Here is a 27,016-nt window from a genome sequence, read left to right on the forward strand (position 1 = left end):
ACTTTGGGTGGGAAAGGAAGGAAGAGGCGTAGGGGATGAGAAAGAGAGAGGGAGATAGAGAGGGGGGGATCAAGTACCGTTTTCAAATTTCAGATATACACAAAACTGGATGTGTCTTGTGACTTAGACCTACAGTAAAGTCAGTTCATTAAGATCAGGGTTGTATTATGTTCCTATACAATTATATATCTGAAAAACGTTTACTCTTTCATTATTGTGTATATTAAGCATATATTTGTCTAAACATTGTAAAAACAAGACGCGCACACCTGAAAATTTCAATTGTGCAAAAAGTATTCTTAAATGAGATTTATTAAAATGACTGAACAAGGAAATGCTAAATGAAGAGAACATAAAGACTGAATAGGAAAATTACATGTAACAAGAAGCACAATGATTTAATGCATACTTATTTATTTAACTGTCATGTATTTCATAGCATTTTTCTATTTTATTCATAACTTTGACGCCTTGTTACAGTCTCATTATAGGCCTGATATTGTATTATTAAAAGATGTTGAGAGTTAAGAGAAAATGTTAAGTGCACATATAGCCATCGTTTTATATACAGACTTGTTATTAAGGAAGGAAAGTGCACCCAAAATACTGTTTGATGTCAGCATGCTCAGAGATTTACTGAGTCAGGTGACTTATATTATGTGAAAATTCAGATGTTTCCTGTCAACCTTTCTTTTTTGGGCGGCTAATGATGCACGGGTACAGTCTGGATTTATAGTGTTTTAATATCCCCATCGCTCAAGGCACCCAACTGTCATAAAGGACAGATATTACTGCCATACTCATGGTCATATTTACCTACTGGATGAATAAGCTCCACAGAGCTGTGGGCATCTTTTAAGTACTTACATCAGTCATAGTGAGGAAACGAGAAACAATTTCTGACTGTATGTTTTGTCTAAGTGGTCAGTCATCTCTAGTTTAATTGCAGAGGAAAAGCCCATCCGCTGCACGTCTACAGACCCATTTACACACTTCACTAATTTGCAGATGGATGATTTGTGAAATGAGCACATATTTGTTTTCTGTCAGTTTCTTGATAACATTGTACAGTCGAAGCTTTCTGACATTGTTCTGACTTTCCTGTTTTCCACTCCAAGTCCTATGGACAGACAAAGTCATTTCTTTTTTTTTTGCACATAGATATTAAAACAGAGTTCAGTTGTAGATTTGTTAGTGCTGATTTAGACTAGAAATTTTGAACATGTTGCTGTTTTTAGAAGTGCTGAGGCGGAGGTTTTCTTGCTTTTGCGTGCATTGTCACCTTTGGTACACATATCTATAAACTCTCCAGCGCTCGGACACAAATAGGAGTCATCTTCAGAGGTCACACCCACATCCTGGTCACATAAGTGGTCGCACTGGTGGAACAAAAATGTAAACACATAACATTTATCATCACATTTTAAATATTCACAGTTACTGTGATTTAAAACTTTATGGTTTTAGATGCATAACAATTATTGTTTATTTGTTAATATGAGAAAAATATGCATCATGTTTCCCTCGAAATATCAAGCGACATAGCTTAATTATAATATTTCTATAATAAAAAGAATTATAATGACAATAATATTTCCAGGATGATATCTGGAGTAATAGCTGCTGCATTAACAGGAATAAATTTAAACACATTAAAACACACCAAAAACTGTTTTTTTTTTTTTATTGTAATTATATTTTAGAAATAAGCAGTAAACCATCAGCTGCAAGATAATTATTTCAATATTCAGTATAATAGTCTCAAGCTAAATAGGTTTGTTTTGTAGTACCAATATTTATAACCTATGAATAAAAGAACAATTAGCAAAAATATTATTTGCATTGTTGCTTTTGTACTTTCTCTGTATCCTAACTTGTCTTGAGTAAAATGTGTTCGTGTTTTTATATTGGGGCGTATGTGTATTTGTATGCAAAAAGTGGCTGATAAAGCGCTGAAAGTGTTTGGATGAGGAAGCCGCACGGGAAAGTGGTAGACACTGTGTCAACATATTCTGTGTATGCGTGGAGCCAGGGTGGGAAAAACACTCACAAGAACAAGGTACTTAGAGGGACTAGATTTAACCACTGAACTCCCCCCAGACTGCCGCCTATTGTCCCAGTCACCTTTTGTAGTCTCACAGTAATTGCTTTACCTCCTCTTATGAAACTGATGATGAATGCTGATTATTTTCTCTTGTCGGCAGACAAAGATTTTCCTTTGTGAATTCAAGAGACAATGCACACACTGGTGGCCAGTAAACATGGAAAGGGTATCAAAAAGCTTTGTGTAACTTCAGTGTTTGTTATTTAGTTATTTTAATTTTAATTTTTGCATATGCTCAAGTGCTTAGTGGGATTTTTTTACCTACACAATACAATAAGGTTCTATAATATAATTAGAATAAATTATTTTAAACAATAACTCATAATAAATGTTTTTAGATATATAGATAGGTAAATAGATAGATAGATCTTTTCACACTGAGGACAATTTAGGAACACAACTATTCATTCACTGATGCTTCAAAAGGAAAGGAGATGCTTTAAAAGCCGGGGGGTGAAAAACTTTTGATCAGGAGGAAAATTTTTCGTTTTTTTATTTTGTCACAAAACAAAAAAAACTGTCATAGATCATCCAGGTTAACACACAGTATTAACAATCAAGGGTTCCTTAACATTTGAGAGGGATTTTTTTAATAATGTTTGCAAAACATATTTTGTATAAAATATCTTACTCAGGACAGTACTAAACAAACAACATGCATTTTGTATAATCTCTCTTAGTTTAAATATTTTACTTTTTTCCACATTTTCATAGATTTTGCAAGACGTACAAAACTTTTGCATACCACTGTACATAATAGTTACATCACTTATAATAATAAATAAATAAAATAACTATACAGTACTATTAAAATGTTTTTTTAAATAAAAATATTTAATAAAATAATTATAATAGAAAATTCAAATGTATAAATAATTATTAGATAAATGCATACATAGTCATATAACTTAAACAACAATAATAACAACAGTTATTATTATTATATTAAAACTTCGAAATAAAAAAAATGTTAGCAAAGAAAGAAACAAATAAAACTATTATTAAGAAAAAATGCATTAAATTGAGCAAAATTACACCTTTACATTAAAACTTTTAGTAAAATTATGGGAATCTCAAACATAGGAATACTTACAATATAAATTCAATACAACTATTTTGTTATTAAAAAAAGAACTATTTACATGAACTAAAATAAATGTTTCAAGTTCATTTAAAATGACAAACAAACAAACAAATGAATAAATACCAACATAAAATGTTGTTGTTGTTTTAAAAAGAAAGATTTATGCATTTATGCATTAAATTGAACGACGTTTAAATAAGATAAACTATGGGAATCTCATAGGCATGATTAAGTCATGAATACAGCTATAATTGTTATTGACTAGGGAGGGGACAACTGTGAGTGTTATTAGATGCATTGTGACTATGTGAGAAAGTTTGTATTAAATTCCCATTTCCACCCATTGTGATGAGAGCTGGCAGGCCTCCACACGCACCGAGTCACTCCTTGAGCGCCGCTGCATTGAATGTGGAAGTGTGAGAGTGTGAGCTGGTCTCATGGGCATGCAGCCCTGCTGAGGAAGCTCACCATGGGACCCATACCACTATAGGTGCTCCGTTATACCCTTAGGTCACCGCCGGAGTTCCTCTCGCGATAGCGCGGCTAAAATTACGACATCAGCCGTAAAATCTCTCTTCGAAAATCTGTCATCTCCTCCCACACATCTCCAAAAGATGTTTGCTGAAAACTCATACAAGTTCGCCATCGGCCCGATGGAACGATCGTGTAAAATTTTCCATCTGGCATGGACGAATTCTCCGTTCATATCCGTGAAATAATAAACACGGAGGTTTGAGGGAAAAAAGGAGATGTCTTTGTGTTTTTACCTAGTCAGCCAGATGTAAAGTGACAGAGATAAGGGGATCTTTACCAGATAGGGTCAAGGATAGGAAAGCTGAAATAGGAGGATGTGGAGAGTGTAAGTACAAGAGAAAAAGAGAGAGAGTATAAAAACAAAACACAAAGGAAGGGAAAAAGAGGTGAGAGGCCATGTCCGCTCCTCGGCTTTTGTCTCAAGAGTGTGCGTGTGCAGCCAGAGACATCTTCACCCTGCCCACTCTTACACTCTCAGCTCATATTTTCTTTCATTTCTACACGCGTTTTACAAATGTTTACTTGTACAGAAATCTATAATATGACATATATTGCACCGTATCAAAGGTTGCTTTATAGTTACTTAAAAGGTGATTTAGCGTACATTGTCTAGGTAGGTGAAAACAAAATCTCCATTAGTATATGCACATATTAATTATGTTGATTTTAAATTGTATACTCTATTTTATTGATATATGTAACTTTATTAAACACACACAGGCGCATACACACACAACTAATATATATGTTACCATATGGAAAACTGTTCTAATATGTATGTTTTCACTAAATGTGACAATGTAGGTTATGGATATTGAATATATGTGCGCATATACATATACATTTACATAAAAGTGACCGTTAAGGGTTTTACATTATTACAAAATCTTTGGTTTATTACAACCTGCTCTTTTGACATTTTGATTCATCAAAGAATCACGAAAAAATCATCTTTGAAAACATTTTGTAACATTGATGATATAATAATAATAGGTTTCATGTGCAGAAAAAAGCTCATGTGAAAATGAAGTCTGAAGTAATGGCTGCTTTTGTTGAAAAAAATCTTACTTCAAACTTTTGATTGGTAGTTTATCAACAACCCACTCGTAATTGGCTCTTTATGACTCTGGCTGTTCATTTACAGTATTGCTTACATGGCTACCATTGTGGTTTTGAAATGTTAACATATAGGACCTTATCTAAGAACAATAAACATCGGTCTAGCCTCTCATTTCCATGTTGGCTCAGGGTGTGGTAGCACGGTGGAAATCCATGTTCCGCACGCAGCAGGGCATCTCTCTACGGCTCCCGCTCTCTGCCAGCTCTTCCACTGCCGTTCACATCCATGTATAACATAGGATGAAGAGGCCGTGGGGGTCAGCGAGGGGTGACTACACAGACTGAATTTGGCGCGCGATGGAGAGGATGGACGAAAAAAGCTGCATTTCCTACAGATCTGCTGCTGTTAGATCTGTTACATCTGTTTGTGTCATTTCTGACTATGTATAAATGAATGATTTAGACTGGTGCTGGCACAAGCTTAAAGCAAAAGATCAAGGAGACGGCCAAAATCTATTATGTTCAACATCCACAAATGGATATGACCCCAGCAGAAAATTATGCGAGTGTACAGGTTGTGATTTTGGAAATGTTTGGTTGATAGGTGAACAGGTCTGACCCATTTTCCTCAATCAGTAAAGAAAGCTGCGTCATTAATTCAGATCAAATGTGGTTTTCTACAGACCCCTGGATGACTTATGAATCCACAACTGGTTTTAAACATGTATTCTCACAGAATAATGTTTCTATATGAGCACGGTCATTTCGGTTATACAGTATCTTTTTAAAAAACTATCATGCATGTGATGCCACAAATTATTGATTTATCTGTTATTTAATCCATCCATCCATCCATCCAATCATTTTAAATGTAAAATGTCAGGTGTGAACTCAAGTCACCCAAAGTGTAGCTTTTGTTTTTAATTTGAATAATTGTCTTGAATAAATACTATACAACAACAAAACAAAGAAGATAAAATGATAAAATGATAAAAAAAATATAAAGATATAAAACAAACAGAATAGCTAAAATGCTGTTTTGTACATTACACAGTGTAACAATCATTCATTATTATTAGAGTTATTTAGTTTTTTATGCAAGGATGGGAACATTAAAAATTTTTCTGCAACATTATTGAATGTTCAATAATGATGCAGTGCTTTCTGTGAGACTGTAGTCGTAAAAGACACAAATCATCTAATATACACGTGTGAAGTTTGAGCAGATTCACTTTTGGTAACTGTTTAGATTCAGTAAAAATACCTGTTTAGAAAAAGTCTTCTTTTGGTTGTTTGTAAAGGTTAACAGTTAACAATACACAAGGCAGATCAAGTTGTGGTGCATGAATGAATTGAAGAAAAATGACTAAAAATGAGTCATTCCCCTGCAGACATAAAATGATACGATGAAAAATGTAAGAAGCGTACATGAGAGCGCGGTTAGCAGCGGCAGTCACTTGAGACTCTGTGGCAGGAAGCAGTGCTGCGGGAGCTGATATGTGACCAGGAAACTGGCAGGAATCAAATAGTAAGCAGGCAGAAACAGGAAGAACCGCTGGCCTCCTGTCTGCTGAGTGTTTGCTCAGTCCACCACCTGGTTCCCATGAGACACACTAGAAAACGGCCAGAGTAATGACCGCTTGCCTCTGAACCAGCATGCACTGGGTCTAAACCAGAACTCGCAAATTTATTTTTGAGTTCCCGCTGGTACAGTGGTGAGCATGCACTTCTAAACACTGCTAAACACTTCTGCACAATGCTGCTTAATGACGTCCCAACGGCTGCTAAAATTACAGAATCAATCATGAGAGTCCTAATGGTCATTTTAATATGTGAACTGTATTGATGGCTGCTGTCATCGGTTTTATGTTTGGCATAAAAAAATGGCACAAAGCGGTACTCACAGCATTGGTATGTATACCTAAGAATGTCCCCTGTTGTCCAGCATGTAGTTTCATTCCCAGAAAAGGTTTTTACAAGTAACTTTCACTGACAATAGAAGTGTTGTTGTATTACTTACAATTGTATTTAAGTTGGAAGACTTTGAAGCACATTTTTCTGTCTAAGAGCAACAGTTTCCTTTCATATCTTATTATTTGACAAACCCCTTGTAATGTTTTCAAACTGATAAGGTCTTATACAGAGATTCATGGCCACTGTATATTACAATAAATAATTCATTTTGTGCCGTTGGGCAGGAAATTTTAAAGGGATAGTTGATCCAAAATGACTCGCTCTTATTACCTTCCAAGTCTGTAAAACCCTTTCAAACCTTTGTTGTGTATGCTATTAGAATGCTATTAGAATGCATCAAAAATATCTTAATTTGTTTTCAGTAGATGAACAAAGGTTTGGAATGATCTCAGGGTGAGTAATTAATTACAGAATTTTCATTTTTTCCTGTAGGATATGGCCACATTATAGTGGCATTTTGGCAACATTTCACAGGCAAAAACGTATACTGTGACTAGTGTATTGATAAGCACAGATCGCATACGTGGAAATGTCTGTGTGCACATACTGAATGAGGCCAAGCAAAACACTCTGGTGATAAAATCACAATTAACGAACCACTAGGACAAATTACTTCTCTTTTGCAGGGAACTTGATTTTCAGCTGCCATTACCAAAGGAAATGAGTGTTTTGCAGATGCAGACCACCGAAGTGATCAGATCCATGGGCTTTTCCCAGCTAAACAATAGGTCTGGTACGTGAGACTCCTGGGTCATATCATATAACAAAAACATTTGGGCGGATTTTTTTTGCTAATTATAGAGATTAATAAACATGGAGAGAAGAGAAAAACAAATTAACTTACATTTGGCGGAAGCTTTTATGTAATGACTTTGCATTTAAGCTATATTTGATCAGTTCATGCATTCCCTAGCAATCGACCTTGTAACCTTTTCCTTTGCAAGCATTATGATATACTGTTTGAGTTACAGGAATGTATAATAAATGCAGAAATTACAGCCAAATTTATTCTGTGTGGTTGTGGGGAGGGTGGAAAGAAAGCCTGTAAGTAATAAGAAAAAAATGTGTTGCATTCCAGATACTGACAGATGCTCTCATGCAAACAGCAATAACAGCAGTTTAAGTGCCAAACACGGACACCTTGACCATTTATGTCTCCTATAAGACAAACTGTCTATTGTTGTGGAGCTCAGGTTGTTTTTTCCTGTTAAAGAGAGTGAAGCTACACAGCTGTACCCATACTGTGCTATGATTCTCTACTGTCCTTTCCTGTTACCAAGTCCTTGTCTGTTGTCAGTAGCGAGTGAGTGTATTAATTTTTTTTAGATTTAGTTGTTCATGTAGATCAGATCTTGTAAATGTTTTTTGTTTGTTGTTACATTTTGTTCAAACATAATATTATAAATATGTATATATAAACATTAAAATCTAAAGAATGGTTAAATAATTAAATAAAAATACAGCTAAAATAGAGTTATATTTATTTATAAAAATAGCAATAACCGAAAATAAATTTCATCAGACAATTTTTTTTTCTTTTCTTTTTTCCCCAGATGATTAGGATAATTTGTAAACATCATGTGTCATGAAGATATTTAGAAAAATATATCAATGTTTAATTTCTGATTTGCAATATGCATTTCTTGCATGCATTGATTCCAGATTTTCAAATAGCTGTAGGTCTATCTAAACTAAATATTGTCCTATCTTAATAAACTGTGCATCAATGAAAAGCTTATTCATTCAGCTTTCAGATGATTAATAAATCTCAGTTTTAAAAAATTGACACTTAAGACCACTTTTTGTGGACCACGTTCACATATAACACGTGTGTTAAGATATTTTGTGTCATCAGTTCAAATGTCAACTGCAAGGTGAAAAAGAAGAAGTAGAGCTCCATTTGACATTCGCTTACAAATTAACTTCATCTAAGAATGACAAGCTAAAGACACACCTCTAGCAACCTTTGCACAGCCTACCTGCCATTTCCTTAATCTTGGAAATGGCTAACAAAAATGAACATGCCCATGTTAAAATGTGACGTCTGAGGAGAACAAAACATACATTTTGACATACTCTAAATAATCAGAAGAGCCAAATCTGAGGTAAGTTGCCTCACAACATATATTTTACTGTATTCTGATGCTTACATGTTTGTTGAATAGCTTTTTAACGTGACAAAAGCGATGCAAAGCCCAACATGTGATCTCTTTGCCACATATGAGCAACAAGGCAACTTTTTAATACATTGTTCAAGGTGGCTAGTTTAATATTTAATGATCTCAGATTTCCACCTGTCAACCCTCATGTCATTTTATATTCTGTTGTCAACCACAACAAGCCAACTTGGGAAGGTGAAGTGGACTATTATGGGAATCAACATAGTTAACAGCACATAGGCTACTTGCTAAGCTGATGGATAAGACTTAATAAGATTGTCTATGTATGTATCACAGGAACATTTAAGAAGGTAGGCCTCACCCACTTCCTAATGTATTTTGTGCCGTGCACTACTGCTATTAAAAAAACGAAATATTAAGAATAAACGTAATCATACAAATTTCAATTTCTTTTGGACTTTTTTTAGAACTTAATGCAGGTAACAATTTCAATTTCATTCATAACTGATATATTAAATGCTGTGTTGAACAGTATAGCTTTCAATTTTGTTACATGCAAAAACAATGCAAAGTCCTTGGTGCCAATGTAATCAGTAACATACAACCTAGGAATAAACGGGGGAGGGTGTGTATGTAGTGTATACTTGAGTTTGAGGAGGTCAAGTGAAAGACTTCTTTCTGTGCCGTATTTCCGCAGTATGTTCAGACCCACACAGCGAGGTCAGGGAAAGGATCTGAGGGCTGTTAGTTCGCAAGTAGCTTAAGGAGATAAAAATGAAGCCAGGTTCATTGATAAAAATGAAGCCTATCAGCTCCTACCTCTTCCACACCTTTTCTGTTTTTCATTTATAATCACACTCACGCGAAGACACTTCCAAGTTGGCTGAATCTCAGATCCTGCAGGTATGCTGTTACAGAGGCGTCCTGAGACAGGAAGAGATAAAAGCAGCTCCTAAAGAGTCTTTACAGCCTGAAATGAATAGTGGGAGAGGGAATCAGAGGAAGGGCCCCTGAAAAATACTAAACCCTCAATGAAATGTGGCCCCTGTGGAAGCCACAAGGAGATAAGCAGGAAATGCTGAAGTCTGTAAGATGGAACATTCAAACACTCTCTCATACGCACATTCTTCCAACGCATTCTCATGGAAATACATAACTATATCTTGATATCATTTGCATGTTTCTGTATTTCATATTCGCTGTTATTATCTATCCAGAAGTTAATGTTTTAGTTTTTTTTTTGTAATGCATTGTAGCAGCACCATCAACGTTATGGCTTTGTATTGCACTTTTTGCACTTTATTACCCTTATTGCACCTTGTTATGTAAATGAGTAATCTTGGATTCTTATTGGTCAGTTTTAGCATTCTGTCGTTACATATGTTTGCAGAATGATGACTAAACTGACCATTGTCCCATGCAGGGAATGTCCTTAATAGCTTGTGCTGCTTATCAGTTTTCTGGTGGTTCATGCTTCTCGTAACACATTAGTATTTTATGTCCATTTCATTTATATATTTGCTAAAAAGTGAAAATAAACACATTCAGGGTGATAAAAATCCTGATGCTTTGTGACCTTGGTCCCTACCACCTGTACACTATTACTTACATAAGATAGTGCTACATTTAATTCATTGTTTAATTTGTGTGTTTTATATGCAAAAGGATACTGTTTGCTGTAGGGTAATGCTGAGGCTTGTGGTGGATCTGTAGGTTGATATATGGAGTACTTATAAGAATAATAAATAAACACAGTTATAGCCTATAAATATACGTTTTTTATCAGTGTTTAAAGAAGTATTCTACAAATGTGAACTTTAACAGAATTTCATTCAAGGGGTAACAAACAACATTACAAAATTATAATGTAATATGATTGAATCAACCTGACTATATTAGGTTGCACCAACAAATGTAAGTTCGTGAAAGGTGTTAAATTGGTACCATTTTCACATTTTGCATAAAAACACAAATCTGCAAGCTACATTTTCTATTGTATGCATTGTGCTGACAGTGTCAATAACCTGCACTGACTACCCAATAAATCAAAGATTTATATGACGTTATATAGTTATCAAATGGCACCAGAACTCAAGCTCTTAAAGTGCTGAAGGCCATTCAGTGTTTGTCATTTATCTTCCTTAATTGTGATTTCTGCAGGAAGCAGGAAAGCATGGGGTCTGCTACACACACAGTGTGTGTGCTCCTGTGTTTTTGGGTCTCAGGATCATGCTACACACTCCAGACCGTGGGCCCATGTACGGTCAACAGCGAAACGGTGAGAAAAAAACAGCACACACTCTGGCCTCTTTTGTTCCCTGAGCCAGAGCAAATGCTGCTACATCAGGAGTATCCTGTTTGTAGGCACTTGTTTCCTGTTTTTCGGTGACAGAGGTTTACCCAGTCTGTTAGTGGTCCAAGCCGTGAGAAAATAAATTGTTTCTTGTTTGAAACCCAGTGGGTACTCTGCTTTCTTTTAAGACTTTCTTAATTCTTAATCTTAATTGAACAGGGCAAAATGATGAAGTTGTGAAGTCCAGACGTTTCATAACCACAGACCTCTTTATTCGTTCTACAGGCTGCATTTGACTGCGGTGGGAAAAGGCTTACATCGATACCGAAGCACATCTGGTTGAACGTAACCGAGCTGGACCTGTCTGACAATCTGTTGGACTTGACCCACAGTGACAGCTTCAGTCGCCTCAACCTCTTCAGCCACTTGGTCTCACTGAATCTATCAGGAAACTACCTCCCTCTGCTGTTAAAAGACCATCTCTACAGTCTTTCCTCTCTTAAAGTTCTTGATCTGAGAAGGTGTAAACTGGCCACAGTGGAGGCAAACGCTCTGGTCACGCTTTCCAGTTTACAGATGCTCCTCCTGGGGGACATTCAGTCGACCGCAGTCAAAGACCTGAGACTGAGAGAGTTTGTGGAACACAGAGGAGAACAAGATACCAGGCAGAAAGTAGGAGATACAGCATTAAAGCGCATGGGACAGGATGACCGCAATGATGGTATGAATACTTTTGAATACTAGATTTTGTTTGTAACTTGAATTAGTCACATATAATGTTGAAATAAAAAAGGAAAAATCTCTTACAAATTTAGTTTCTGTTGCTTAGAAAAGTAATCTTTGGATTTATATCGATTTCACATAGATTTGAAAAACTTTATTTATTTGAGTGGCTTTAAAAATGTAATTTGGCATCAAATAAAAAAATAATGAAATAATTTCCTTATACCTTAAATGCAAGAGAGTGTACAAAGCTTAATCGTTATTATATCAATGGTCTTTATTACTGAATATATGAATTCTGAAATATAACAATTTAAACTAAACGCTCAGGGATCGGGTCGGACGCCGAGCTGGCCGCACGCCAAAAACGTTAACTTTTACTATGATTATTTATATGTAAGTGAGAACTTGTGAAATATTATTAAGCCGTGTAGCCATTTGATTATTTTTGTTAAGAAAAAACAATATCCTACAATTATTACTAGTCTAATACTTTTATTATCCTGACATTTTTTACTTTGTGCCCCTCCAAAACAATAAAACTTAAATGAATTCTAATAAAGACATTTTAAACCTGCGCATCGTAACTGATGTGTATGTGTCAATGTACGATTGAATTGCATGTATATTGGAGAATTAGATAAGGACCAGTCATTTTTAGTGACATTAATTTTCTCTACATTAAATATATTTCTACTGAAAAAATGACATAACATCATCTTTTTTCTTTTTTTTTGAGAAAAACTCTATAATTGCAATATCATGTTTTTCCAATGACAGGATATTCTAAGGACGTCAACTATGGAGCCTCTCTTCGTAAACTACTCACAGATGAACCACCAACTACAAACAGTTCAAATAATGGTCAAAAACCTTTTACACTAATCTATAATCTATTATCACCTTTCATTACCAACTGTTATGATCATGCATACATTCTGAAACTCGGCTAACCAATATAAATAAAATTTTTTAGGCACAAAAATAAAAAAAGAAGATGATCCCAAAACATCTTCAGAAAGCTGGAAGGTCCTTGTGGCTGTTCTGGGGTCAGCTATCACCCTTTCTGTCCTTATTGCTTTGATGGCCAAATTCAAAGTCTTGCACAAGTATCTGGCGAGCTACAGACACTCCAGACTCAGTGAAGTGGATGCCACGAGTCAGTGTGACCCTGCAAACTTTGAGGTGGGATTCTCGACCCAGGGTGGCCCTGGGACTCGTGCAGCTGCACCTCATGACATTGAGGAGGATGACGACGGGTTTATTGAAGACAACTACATTCAAACAAGTGAGAGTGAGAGAGCAGCAAGAGCAGCAGCACTGACTGATGATGAGGATGAGGAGGAAGAGATCGAATTTAGTATTGGCTAGCATTGTTAAGTCTAATGTTGTTATATCTTATTTATAGTGACTTGTATTGACATTTAGCACTCCACAATCACTAAAGCATTCATTGAATAATTCATATTAAAAAAAATCAAAAATATATACAATGGCCCTGTTAGATATTTGAACACTTAAGCTTAAGCTAAGATGATCAAATATTTTCTAGGGCCATTACGGGAATCCAAACTGATTGACAATTGAATGTACAGTAGGCCTTACAAAATAACAATCTGTTAATCTGTTAATAATTTATACAATGTTAACATTGTTATTGAAAGTTAGCCTACGGTTATTTTTAAATGGTAATTATTAATCAATAACATTTAAGGATTTATCTTTCTAGAATTAGCATTTACATACTTTAATTGCGTTCTGGACTATATATATATATATTGTCTTTTGTATGCTTTGTATTTTTCACTTAATTTCAAAATTGCATGTTTTTTTTTTTATGGGGGTGACGCTATTCTTTCATTGGCCACCGCGTGCCGCCTTTGTGCCTTTTAGTCTAGAAACAAATACAAAAATTATAATTACTACTAATATTATATATTTTTGACGTTGTTTCTCAGTTGTACGTAATTATAACGCAAATCGAACATCATGTAGCATTCACGCAATCCAAAACGAACGCCGTGCTAGGTATTTCTATTTTCATCTACTGTTCAATAAAGAAATGTCACCTGAAAGTATTTGAAGTTACGTCACACTGCTTCCACGTTACAACAGAGCGACGCGACGGAACGGCGCGGGCGGCTCGATTCGTTATAATGGCAGCGTTCTAGTTTCGACGCGTCGCGTCTTTCGCAGTTTACGGCACAGCCAACAAGCTCGAGCTGCACAACCGGTTAGACGCCCGCAAACCCGGAAGACACGCGTGAGGGATGGGGAAGATCTCTCATCTCACTTGATCAAACTTTAACCAAAATTCACAAAACTTCGACTCCTGCCGGTCACTTTTGGTCATATAACAGCGTCGATAAGGATGGCAGCGTCCGCGATCTTCATCCTGGACCTCAAAGGCAAGGTAAGAGCGCGTGCACCTGTCAGAGAAAGGTCGTGCACTTTACGCTCTCTCGTTATAGACGGTGTGACACTTGATTTGAAACCTGTGTAGCTACAGATAATCGATGTTTATTGATCGGTCGCCGAAGTAAATGATATATATTTACTTATTTGACGGTTTCTAAAACAACTAATGGTGTAAATATAGCAAAAGACAGAAAGATACTACCCATCCGTCACTTTAAAATTAACAGCACTGTCACTGAAGGCAACTGCAATGTTAATGTTTTACATATTGCGCTTTTCTATGTTTAAAAGTTATATTTAAAAAGTTATTACTGCTTAAAAAAGTTATTTTGTGGGCGTATGGTAAAAAGAGTACCTCAGTGGCTTCATATCGGTACCTTCTTGTAAAGGTAAACAATTATAACACAACTCTACTGTTTTATATTAAGAAATATTTTGAAGTGTGATTTATTCCTCTGAGAGTGAAGCTGAATGTCTTCAGTGTCACATGATCCTTTAGAAATCATTCAGATCAACATATTATTGTCAGTGTTGAAACAAAGGGCTGCTTAATTTCTTTCTTTTCTTATGAAACCTTTTATGAATAGAAGTTTTCTGTTTCCGAATATTAGTTTTCTAATATTAAATGTCTTAATAATAAATTAATGTATTTTTTTTGTCAATGTAATTTATCCTAATCCTAATTAAAAAAATTAGGAAATTAAATACACAATATATTAAAATAGAAAGCAATCATTCTAAATTATAGTAATATTTCACAATACTACTGTTGTTTAATTTGAAATTTTTATTAAATAAATGCAGCTGTGGTGAGCATAAAAGACTTTAAAAATAAACAAATTATATTTAAATGTAAATATAAAGAGAAGCTCTGAACACACAATTTTGAAAGTAGTAGTGGGTGGATGGGAGTGTTTCCATGAAAACAGAGCCTCAGGGTCTCAGTGGAATGGATTACCCTCCAATACACCCCTGGATCTTGGCAGGGCTGATGAAAGCGGTCTTGTCTGTGCCCTAGAGCAATCCAATATCTCCATCTGAAGGAGTACCTCAACACCAGTGCACGTTTAAGTCAGGCTTTACTGATCTTTAATTTTCACCCCAGTATACACCCTGCATGTATCTGTCTGAGAAAAAAAAAAAGTGACCAGGACCTAAAGCGTTTGATTGTATCTTGGATTGATTAATAGAAGTTTTAGTGTAGATATTGTTTCATAGATCATATTGATTGAGCTGTTAACATATTTTCAGGCTGGTTCGAGTCAATGAAAACAAACCTTGTGCTGCAAGCGTCCTTTTGCCCTGAGAATTTCTTACTAGTGTTTACTGCTTGCGAGACGGTAAGGAGCCCAATTTGCATGACGACCGGGGCCAAAGCATCTCTACAAAAACTATATTCTCTCTATTTACTGAGAGAAGCACAAGGTTTTCCAGAGTTTTTAAATGACCTTTTGTTTATCGGATTTAATATAGAACATGTCTTTATATGGATTACACGGCAGAATTAGTGTACTTTGTTTTATGAGAATCTTATGCTTTCAACTTTGTTTCCATCTCTAAGGTCCTCATATGTCGAAACTACATGGGCAATGTGGACATGAATGAGATTGACAACTTTATGCCCATAATGATGAAGAGAGAGGAAGATGCTGATTTATCACCAGTGGTTATACACGGCTCTACCCACTTCCTCTGGATCAAGCACAGCAACCTCTACCGTATCCTCCATATGCTTAGTATAACCTTTATTTGCCTTTAATAAAATGATTACGAGTCCTGTTGTTGTTACAGCGACAGCTCCTCAAAAGTGTAGCGTATTCACTACTTAACAGATTTTACTCAGTGGTTGCGATAACGAAGAAGAATACCAATGCTGCTCTTGTATACTCCTTCCTGTACAAATTAGTGGAGGTAAGTGTGTTTTATCTTATCGACAGGACAACGCCTTCCTTAAAACCTTACACAGCACAGTCTTGTTGAATGTGTAAACATTAACATCCTAAAAATATTCCACATCACCTTTCCTCGTTTTAATATATCCAATTTGTGCACATTTAATATAGTTGTCTTGCATTTAACCATTTGTTTGCAGGTGTTCACTGAATATTTCAAGTCACTGGAAGAAGAGAGTATTCGAGACAATTTTGTGACGGTATATGAGCTAATGGATGAAGTCATGGACTATGGATTCCCTCAGACCACTGATAGCAAGATCTTACTAGAGTAAGTCCTGACAGACTCACCATTCAGCCATCGCTGCTCGAAGAACACTGTTCGTCACTCACTAACAGTGCAATGAGGGTCACCATTCACTATTCAAGCTCAGAGCTGTTCACGTGTCACTGTATATGCTTTGTGCAGAGGGCTGTTATTTGTGTTGTGTAATACTGATGATTGGACCATAGAGGAGTAATATAGACATTTAAGTTAAATTTGTTGAACATGTATACGGAATAGCAATAACTGAAATATTTATTAGCTGATATGTTACCCCTTTTAATCAGATGACAACACTTTCCAGGTCATTTACATATTTAGAAGATTGAAAAATTTACAAAACATAAAATTCTAAATCATTTAGCTAATTAAAAGTGCTGTAAAAGTATAACATTCTAACTAAGGAATATAACAAAAGCACAACTTGATCTTGTCTGGCGCAAAAAACCCCCCCAAAAAACTAACAAACATGGCAAATCACATGTAAGTCAGTTCATAAACAGCTTTCAGGTTTATAAGTGTTTCTCGGTTTGCTGGCAGCCACTTAGCAGATAGCTAATTATTGCTAGCTCTCACCGACAGCAACACAATACCCTGTCAGCTGGAGAAACTTGAGGTTAGAGCGCACACACATACACGTTTACACTTCTCAGACCTTGTTCTTCAAACAACGTTCTCACAGTATCAATTTGGAAAGAATTAGGAAAATAATTTAATAAAAACATAGGAGTTTGTTTTGGTGTATTTGTTAAGATGCCCTGATATAGCATCTGTGAAATGTTAGCATTCAAATGAACTTCTGTTTGCAGTTGTTTGTATGATGAAGGGTTTGCGGTAAGGTAAACATCGCAGATATATAAGCGATGGAAATGCGAAAAAAGAAAAACAAGGTTTGGTGTTTTTCAGCCTGTCTGTCTCAAGGGGCAGCCATGTTCTTCCCATGAGTTCTAATAAGCACCAGAGATCTGTTTACATACTCGCTGAAGTTACTTGCTTCACTGACTAGTGACAAATAATGATGCTTATCATACTGATAGTGGCTGACATGCACTGGGTGGGATCATAAAATATTGAATCTTTTTATGGTTGTCATTATGATGTCGCTTTCTTGTGTTAGCATGTCTTGATGGCCTTCTGTCACTTCCACACCAGGTACATCACCCAACAGGGGCATAAGCTGGAGGTTGGAGCGCCACGGCCCCCGGCTACAGTAACCAATGCTGTGTCTTGGAGGTCAGAGGGCATCAAATACAGGAAAAATGAAGTCTTCATGGATGTCATTGAGTCTGTCAACCTATTGGTGAGAGGACTTAAATATACTGTAGAAATATACAAAATTCTTCATTTCTTTTTGATTTTCTTATGACTTGAGGTTTTTTTTTAAGGTTTTTAGAACCAACAAAAGATGTTAATTCAGGAATACATTCTAATAAGGCACTTCTATAAGATAATAAAAGTGCCTTATATTATTATTTAAATTATTATATAATGCATCTGTGCAGTTGATTACTCTTGAGCGATTAGAATTTTTTTGAATTTCAACACATTTCAACACATTATATTTAGTCATATACTACTATGAAGCGTGGGGTGAGTATTTTATTTTTTACAACAAATGATACTGTAAATTTATTAAAATTGAGAGTAACAACTTTCAATAGTTTCAAACGATTTCTATCAAAGAATAGCAATAAATAAATGCAGTTTTTTCGGACGCTGCACTCAAAGAGCACTGAAAAAAACGTTTCACTGTTTCCAGTAAAATATCAAGCAGCACTTTTTTTTTAAAGATAATAATAAAAATGTTTCTTTAACACCAGTGTATTAGGATTATTTCTGTAGGATTACCTATATTTCTTTGAAGTAATGGCTACTGAAAAGTTAGCTTTGCAAGAAATAAATTGCGCTTTAAAAATACAGCATTAAAACACAAACAGTACTTTTAATGCTATTGCACAATATAACTTTTTTACAGTGTTTTTGATAATGTAGTAAATAACAATAGCATAACATGCATTAACTATTTGAAGTAACAGCAACTTATACAATAGAGTAATATAAAAATAAGCACATTACTTTCCTTTTTGTGGGGAATAAAAACACTTTCCACATACTGGAACAATTTAGCGTATTCAGTGCAGACATCAAACAGCCCACGCTATCGCTCTATCATCCTACTGTACCTTAGCTGACCTCCTTCATGTTCTCCAGGGTCAAGGGTTAGGTCTCCAGACTTCCTTAGATTGAGAAAGGGAGGAAGCATCTGCCGTCTTTAAGTTCTTGTTGCCTTTCTTTTCTGCTTCTTAACTTTCAGCTCCCCAACCGGACTGGCTTTTGATGGATTCATTAGTGCTCCTCGGGGTCGGGGGGTCTAAACGCTGGCACGCAGTAGCGCTGAGCAGCACCACTCTTCTGATTAAGAGCTAAATCACGTCTCATTGCTTTCTAATTCTGCATTGCTATTCATCCGTGCAGCTTTCTCGCTCTGGCTTTTTCTGGCTCTTGTATCTGAGAGCCCTCAGAGGTATTGAATCGATGTGGACTTTTTGAGGTTTAGATCTGCCTTCTGAGTCCAGCTTGTATGCTTTTAATATTTTACCATAATATAATATATTACATTCTCATATTCGTAGTTATCGCAGCATATTCAACCCTCTCTTTCCGACAGCATTATGGCACAAATCACACGGTTACTGCCTTGCCCGGCAGAGCGTAATAAATTGTAGATGGCAGTAATGGTGATGATGCAATATCGCACCTTGCCACTCTTGATTGTGCTTTGCATTTATCTTCTCTGTTTTTGTTCGTTATAGGTCAGTGCTACAGGCAGTGTTCTGCGTAGCGAGATTCTGGGCTGCATCAAACTCAAAGTCGTTCTTTCGGGCATGCCCGAGTTAAGGCTCGGACTCAATGACAAAGTACTCTTCGAGATCACAGGCCGTGAGTATACCTATCCATCTTTAGTCCCGTCACTTTTTGAAACGAGACAAATAATAGTGATAAGAACGTTAAAAATAGTGCACATAGTGACAAATCTTACAGCATGCCTATTTTTCAACCTTAAAATTGGTTTTAGGTATTGATAAACTTCTGTTTTTAAAGTTTCAAGCTATGTTTTTTTTTTTTTTTCGCCAATATGTCGATTTTTACAGTAAGCGTAGCAGATGAATTGGTAACACTTTATTTTAAATACAGAGTATATAATACAGAGTAATTACCTAATTAGGTACTTAGTATTAGTCATCGTACTAACATTAGATAAAATAAAAATAAAATAAATAAAAATTATGGAACAGCCTTTGATTACAGTTTGCAATTATGTAGATGTAACAGGCAGCGTGTTTTAGAGTGTTTAACAGATATAGTTAAGATTAATTATATATTTTCCTATGATAAGACCTGTCATAAACATAAATAAATAAATACACACAAATCCCACCAACAAAAGGCTGAATGTAATAAATAAAAGAATGTTTCTGCCTCTAAACCACAAATATATCAATATCAAAATTACATCCATTTACAAGATTGCAAGGTTAATATTTAATTTGTTTCTCCATTTGCTTCGGACACAAATGGTGACCGAAATGCTACATTTCAGCCTTAAATTGACCTTGTATTTTTATTTTTTTTATTTTTAGTAGTGCAGAAAGAGACTCGATTTCAAGGGCAGCTGGCCGAGCAGTCAGTCGATTGTCTTAACCTGTTTTATTGTAAGCATCTCTCTCATTTGCACTTGTTAGGTGAATTCCATTATTCCGATTCTCTTGGTTAATCCTCACCCCAGGCCTAGACCAGCGGGTGTCAGTTTCACAGCGGGCCAGATCTCAGTTATGTATTCTGCATGTGCGGTGTAAATGAACTTTGCATTCTAGAACGGAAGCACTCTGGATTCACTCTACTACTGAAAGAGAATCGATATCCAATTAATTGAATGATGATCTTCTGTTCAAAAGAAATAAATATCAGCTTCATCCTTAAAATTAGCTGCATCTAATTTACCAAGCTGTGCTGTTTTAGCTGTTAACATTTTATAAACATTACAATCTACCCTTTCGGTTGACTTCTACAGGAAACTGTTTTATCAGATATGGTTTCAGGGAAGTGAAAAAGACCTGGTTGTTTCCTGTGCCACTTAAAACTGAACTATGGTGAAAACTATTATAAACAGAGCTGAAGGTAGAAGGTGCCATGCTGTTATTGCATCAGGTGAAGAAATATCTCTTCTCAGCTCAGCAGCAGAATGAGAATAAGACACATGAAACACTGCCCTCCACAGACTCAAGATTGAAAATGCAAGTTTTTACTATGGTGAAGATTCAATTATCGGACATTAAGAGGTCAATAAAAATAGGTTAAGGAAGTATTTTATGTAATATTTTCAAATTATAAAGTAATTCATTCATTCATTTATCCACCTCAATCTTGTGATGCTTGCATTTTAAGTCACAAATTGATGTTAATTTTAATCTAATAATTAAATAATCTTTAATCTTTAATTTATTTTATTACGGTAAATGTAATCATTTATACATCAATAGCTGTATGTATGTATATGTATATATGTATGTGTATGTATGTATATATATATATATATATATATATATATATATATATATATATATATATATATAGCTAATGATGTATAAATGAATAAATAATAGGTCAAACCTGCTATCTTTAGAGCACTTTTACAGTCGAGTCAAACAATGTGTACCTATAGGTGTACATTTGCCTCTGAACACCAGCCGTTTTCCCTGAACCACTGCCTGCGGACCCTGGGGAGCCAATCAGAGCGCTATAAGAGAGCATCCTAACCCCTCTGCGACCTTTAGTCCCGGCGGTTGATGTCATCAGTAGGTGCAGGAGCTTCTCCCAGCAGGTCTCATCTGCGGAAGAGGACACAGACACCCAGAGCTTCTGATCTGACCTCTGTGTTTCAGCACAAACCTCTGAGAGCTCTTTCATGTTCCACTGTAAATGTCACTCCTGGATGGAGCGGAATACATTCATAAATATAAAGGGAGGCTTACACACGCACACATTGCTGCTGTGAGTGCGCCGCTGAAATCCCACAGCTCTCTGGTATTAGTGAGTTTTGTGGCTCAGAGGCCCTGAGTCATTAAGAAGCTCTTCTGTAGTCACTGCCTTTCCCTTTGCTGAGGTCAAACAAATAAACTACCTCCACACTTACCTGGGTGCACAGAAGTGCTATTGTTGGCAATTTCCAGGAAACACATTACGCTCTGAGGGTGAATATGTGTGTGCAGCCTTCAACTTGATTAACTAGCTTTACACATATTACAATCATCAGTGACCACTTTTCTTATATTAGAATTCACCCTGCTCTCTCTGGGCTTCTCTTTCGCTTTCTCTCAGGAGAGAAGAGCAAGTCTGTGGAGCTGGAAGATGTGAAATTTCATCAGTGTGTGCGTCTCTCTCGCTTTGAGAATGACAGGACTATCTCTTTCATCCCACCTGATGGAGAATCTGAACTAATGTCTTACAGACTCAACACCACGGTCAGTTCTGCACGTATACAACTCTCTGATCACTGAGTTTAGACATATTTTGTCAATGGCAGATGTCTTAATTAGGCATAAAATGTAATTTAAAACATCAAAGTTTGTTGTTAATTAATGCGTTTAATTCGTAAGAGAGTCAGGTGTCTTTTAGATGTAATGTTTGTGCTGCTGTAATGATGGGGTCTCGGTGAGATTTGTTTAAATAAAAACAGAAGAATCAAGGAACGTTGATATGATGCACAAACAAGACAAGAACTTCAAAGTAGAAAGCATACAAAGAATTTTAAATTAAAAGAATTTGAAATTAAAAGACAAAAACAAAAAACAAAGGTTATGTTTTGAATCGCATACTGTAATACTTTTATTATTTCTGAAGTACACCGTGAACAGAATTTAAATGTATGTTCCACTTCCATTGTGAGGAATTTAATTACATAAGTTTTAATAATATTTTTTTAATAATACATTTGATCATTTAAACACATTTGAAATGGAAATGTTTTTTATTATGTGAAAGATATGTGATACTATATATATACACTACCTCTCTAAAGTTTGGGTTCATTAAGATTTTTAATGTTGTGAAGGAAGTATTTTTTTTTATTCACAAGGGCTGCATTTTTTCTAACAATTAAATCAGTAATATTGTGAAATATTATTTAAAAAAATTATTAATTAAAAGTACTAATTTATATTATTATATTAAACAACGCTATTAATTTCTTTTAAAAAAAATTAAATAATATGTGAATGTGTATATGTACTGATCGCAACCCTGTATAATGGAATATTTTAAAATATATTTTTTATGTTGTCATTTTTTTTAGCGTTTATTCTATATAATTATATTGTAATATTACATTTTGAAAAGATGTTATACTGTTGGAAGTATTACTGTATTTCATTTATTTAAGAAGATTATATGTCAAAAAGGCCAGTCAATGGCTCAATTATTGGCAGCAGACTTACTGCTCTATTCTTTTCTCTGTCACTCCTGTGTTTTGACAGGTGAAGCCTCTAATATGGATTGAGAGCGTAATAGAGAAGTTCTCTCACAGTCGAGTAGAGATCAAGGTTAAGGTAGAGCTGCACACATACACACAATCTACACACTCCACTGATTCTTGCTTTGCCTTCTCCAGCACACTCCCTGCTTTCAGTAATTAGCTTTCAGGCTTCTGTCCTGGGGAATGGCTGGAAGTTTACCTGAGCTGTGTCCAAAGACTTGTCAGATTCTGACATAAACATGCTTTGTCCCATTGCCCTTGCTATACAAAACTTTAGTTTCTAAAAGTGTAGTTTTAGAAGTTTTACTTTCCAAAGTTGTGCTGTAGTTCTTCCATCTGTTCTCCAGGCCCGCAGTCAGTTTAAGAGCCGCTCCACTGCCAACAATGTGTCCATCTTAGTTCCTGTTCCCAGTGACGCTGACTCCCCCAAATTTAAGACCACCACGGGCCAGGCTAAATGGGTTCCTGAGAAGAGTGCTGTAGAATGGAACATCAAGTCTTTCCCTGTATGTACCATACATGCATTATTTATGTTTTGAGATCTTTGTGGCAAGATACTAACATTACTTAAAATCTCATTTGTAAATTTAAAAAACAACAAGTTCAGTTATAAATTCCATTGTATGTGTGTGTGTGTGTGTGTGTGTGTGTGTGTGTGTGTGTATTGCACAGATACAATATAAGAAGTATGAAAGCGACCAAAAGTTTTCTTATTGCTGACAATAAAATTATAAAATATTTACTTTAAATATTTATTGCAATTTTGTTCTTGTTGTATATATTTTTGTTTACGTAGTTTTCCTTTTATATTTATTTTTTTGGTTTGCATATTGCTTGCACATTTGTAGATATATTTTCATTTTATTAATGTTATTTCTTTTTTCGGTTTATATAATGCTTTTGAATTTTTGTTTTTTACATTTAATTTTATTATTTTTTTTTTTACATTTCTTTAGTTTATTTCCCTTTTCAATTAAAAGACCATAAAAACGGTATAGAGTTTGCCAAAGGAGCATGTACACAAAATATACAGAATAAAATATTTGTCAAAAATGAATCTTTTTTTAGTATTAATAGGACATCAAAAATAATATAAACCAAGACACACTAAACTTATAGTTCCGTGCCTTATTATTTAGTCTAGTCAGTGTAAAAACATGCTTTTTTTTATGATTTATTGTAGACATGTTGGGCATTTAGTCAAGAATGTTTTTCCAGGTCCTGATGATATCATGACTTGAAAGGCTGTGAATCGGTTCTGGAGTTGTGTGCTGTTGCAAACCTTGTAGAGACAGGAAAGTTTGTATCACCTACTTAGGAATATGACTCACAAGACTCATTTAGAACTGAACTGTTAATTAGGACTTAAAGCTGAAGTGATGATTGTTGCAGTGTTAATTAAACAGTTAGATGTGTCAAAAACTAATGATGTGTCTTCACTTGTTGAAGGGCGGGAAAGAGTTCATGATGCGAGCTCATTTTGGACTGCCAAGTGTGGAAAGTGATGAACTCGAAGCCAAGCGACCAATCACAGTGAAGTTTGAGATTCCTTACTTCACAGTGTCAGGCATTCAGGTGCAGCAAAGCGCATATTCGCCTCAAAATATTCTTTCATAAGTGTCATGATGCAGTTTTTTTGCAAATCATTTTATTTGTTTGTGGAAACAAACACAGGTGCGATACTTGAAGATTATCGAGAAGAGCGGATACCAGGCATTACCCTGGGTGCGTTATATTACACAGAGTGGAGGTGAGACATATTCAGAAATTCCCTCACGCTTGCTCAAATAACATTCTGATATAAAGTTTACCTTCACCCTGCATTAAAAGTTCAGTGAACATGAGCCTTACTCTGTCTGCTACGCACACACACACACACACACACACGCAGTTTGAAATAGTGTAGACTATCAGTTTTCCATTTGCATCAGCGACACCAGAGGAGAGAGAGTCACTCTAATCCCTCAGCCCTGTTCACTTATTCATAAGAAATGCAAAGCAGACATCAAATCTTAAACCACAATGGAATTCTTCAGATATATTCAAACATCCGAATGTCAATAACATATTCAAATGCCTTCAGTTAAGCTTTCATGCATTTATTATTTTATAGATATACAGTTTATTAGTACTTTCTGACTTTGCTTGAACGTTTTTGACAGATTATCAACTGAGGACCAACTGAGAGAGGACAGCGCCTGTGTATGTTGTGTGCCTGTCCTTTTTCATCTGTGAGGCGGTTACTGCTTTTCACACAGCGGTTAAACTGATATTGTTTTTATCTGAGATCAGGTTTTACAAGTTAAAAAAGGAAGTCCACAAGGTTTCAGAGAAAACCCTTTGAAGCGATTGATTTTAACACAGGGGTCGTGTTACAGTATCTTTTTACCCTTATGTCGTTCTGAGCCTGTATGCATTTTTTTTTAAAAAATGTAAAATAATAAAAATAACTTTTTTTTTTTTATCAAAATATATTAAATCAAAATATACAGCTAGAACAGTATATCAATGACTACATTTATATCCACCTTCATTTGAGATATAAACAATATTATGATTGAACTTCACTTGATGTGCATGATACAGTTCACATATTGTGTACATACATGTTTTCACATACTAAAAAAACTGTAATTAATTTCTATAATTACATTTACAGTTAAACTGTTGACCCATCCCTTATACCTTAGCCTACTCTTAAACCTACCCATACCACCAAACCTGTCCCTAACCTTACCATATGACCATACCATATGAACACAATAAGTACATTATACTTATTTTGTTATGTAAGAACAAAGTTGTTAAGGCCACCTAATGTAAAGTGGGACCTTGGAAAAATCACATTTTTGAGAGATGTGTCAATTTAGTTTGTTATACTAAAATAACACTGCAGGTTTGGAACGACCTAAGGGTGTTTTTCTTTTTTTTTTTTTTAATTCTTCATTTTTTTTCGAACTATCCTTTTAACTTGTCAGATGTTTACATAAGCCGCTTATTTTCATTTCTGCTGTAGGTGGCGGGACTATCTCTTGTTGTGATATGATCTTATGTCTATAGAGCTGTAAACATAACCACAGGTCCAATGAAATAAATACCCTGTGCTCAAAATCAATGATTAATAAGGCAGCGTACTGTTAGGACACCGTTGTAACACTATATTTTCACCAGAGCGGCCCGTATCTTCGTCTTCGGTTTGGTTTGATTGAGCTCATTCAAAATAACATGAACTCCTACACACTTTTAGAATAAAAAGTGCAAATGCTTAATGACATTATCATCCACCGTACAGCAAACAACAAGCTGCTTGTTGATGCTGTTTTAATTATGATTGCCTTTGTTTCTTTAATCCACGGCGGTCAACACATCTGATCACACATCTTTTTTATATGTCATTGCAAGTGTTCACACTGGGAAAATCCTCTCAGATTTTCTTTCATCATTCAGCATGCATTGCACCACTTGTTTTATCAGTGCGACAGTTTTTTTTTTTTTTTTTTTTGTGTGTATGTATGTGTGTGTGTGTGTGTGTGTGTGTGTGTGTGGAATACTGTCTGCCACCTCTGCAGAGGCAGCGGAATATATTATTTGTCACGTCAAAGCGGCTTCCTCGCTCATTTATTTACGAAAGGTCAATGGCGTGACAACATCTGATATTTATTTCACACTGAATATGAAATATGTATTTTTGATCTTTTTTTATTGACAACTTTTTTGCTCAATACTGTACTAAAGGTCATTGTGAGAAAATAAATGGATTTTTGTTTTGGCAAGTGTTTTTGTGATTATTTTCTGTGCTGTATGGAAAGCCTTATTTTTTTGTTTATTTACCTATGGATATTCCAGCTATTGAAATAAACTGATGTTTTATGCAGGGGTATGACTATGAGTAAATGGATCAAATATTTTCTTTTTCAAACATCCGTGAATACGGGTGTTGCATGCATTGCTATTTTTG

General features: G+C 35.4%; 2 protein-coding genes across 4 annotated transcripts; both read left to right on the top strand.

Annotated features, from left to right (window-relative positions):
• The first annotated feature begins 8,734 nt into the window (after positions 1-8,734).
• c6h1orf210 (chromosome 6 C1orf210 homolog) lies at positions 8,735-13,966 on the top strand. The gene is made up of 5 exons (XM_043242460.1): positions 8,735-8,860; positions 11,036-11,153; positions 11,454-11,889; positions 12,672-12,755; positions 12,868-13,966. Exons 2-5 carry the CDS (start codon positions 11,049-11,051, stop codon positions 13,260-13,262), a joined length of 1,020 nt encoding a protein of 339 aa, XP_043098395.1. The 5' UTR covers positions 8,735-8,860; positions 11,036-11,048; the 3' UTR covers positions 13,263-13,966.
• Positions 13,967-14,090: 124 nt separating this feature from the next.
• Positions 14,091-26,831, top strand: ap1m3 (adaptor related protein complex 1 subunit mu 3). 3 transcript variants are annotated; one of them, XM_043242457.1, is made up of 12 exons: positions 14,091-14,304; positions 15,871-16,027; positions 16,153-16,220; positions 16,402-16,532; positions 17,679-17,826; positions 19,340-19,466; positions 21,906-22,048; positions 23,060-23,131; positions 23,406-23,564; positions 24,508-24,633; positions 24,733-24,808; positions 25,221-26,831. In XM_043242457.1, exons 1-12 carry the CDS (start codon positions 14,263-14,265, stop codon positions 25,241-25,243), a joined length of 1,272 nt encoding a protein of 423 aa, XP_043098392.1. In that variant the 5' UTR covers positions 14,091-14,262; the 3' UTR covers positions 25,244-26,831. The 3 variants fall into 3 exon arrangements, with proteins under 3 accessions (XP_043098392.1, XP_043098393.1, XP_043098394.1); XM_043242458.1 differs by having other exon boundaries at positions 14,091-14,299; XM_043242459.1 differs by lacking the exon at positions 23,406-23,564.
• Positions 26,832-27,016: the final 185 nt, after the last annotated feature.

Source organism: Puntigrus tetrazona, chromosome 6 (genome assembly GCF_018831695.1).
Source record: "Puntigrus tetrazona isolate hp1 chromosome 6, ASM1883169v1, whole genome shotgun sequence".
NCBI classification, from domain to species: Eukaryota; Metazoa; Chordata; class Actinopteri; order Cypriniformes; family Cyprinidae; genus Puntigrus; species Puntigrus tetrazona.

Coding starts and splice junctions, on each gene's coding strand:
- ap1m3 (XM_043242457.1), top strand. CDS start 14,263: ATGGCAGCGTCCGCGATCTTCATCCTGGACCTCAAAGGCAAG. Junction 16,028..16,152: donor CAAGCACAGCAACCTCTACC/GTATCCTCCATA, acceptor GATTTTACTCAG/TGGTTGCGATAACGAAGAAG. Junction 17,827..19,339: donor TTGAGTCTGTCAACCTATTG/GTGAGAGGACTT, acceptor TGTTCGTTATAG/GTCAGTGCTACAGGCAGTGT.
- c6h1orf210 (XM_043242460.1), top strand. CDS start 11,049: ATGGGGTCTGCTACACACACAGTGTGTGTGCTCCTGTGTTTTTGGGTC. Junction 11,890..12,671: donor ACAGGATGACCGCAATGATG/GTATGAATACTT, acceptor TTCCAATGACAG/GATATTCTAAGGACGTCAAC. Junction 12,756..12,867: donor TACAAACAGTTCAAATAATG/GTCAAAAACCTT, acceptor AAAATTTTTTAG/GCACAAAAATAAAAAAAGAA.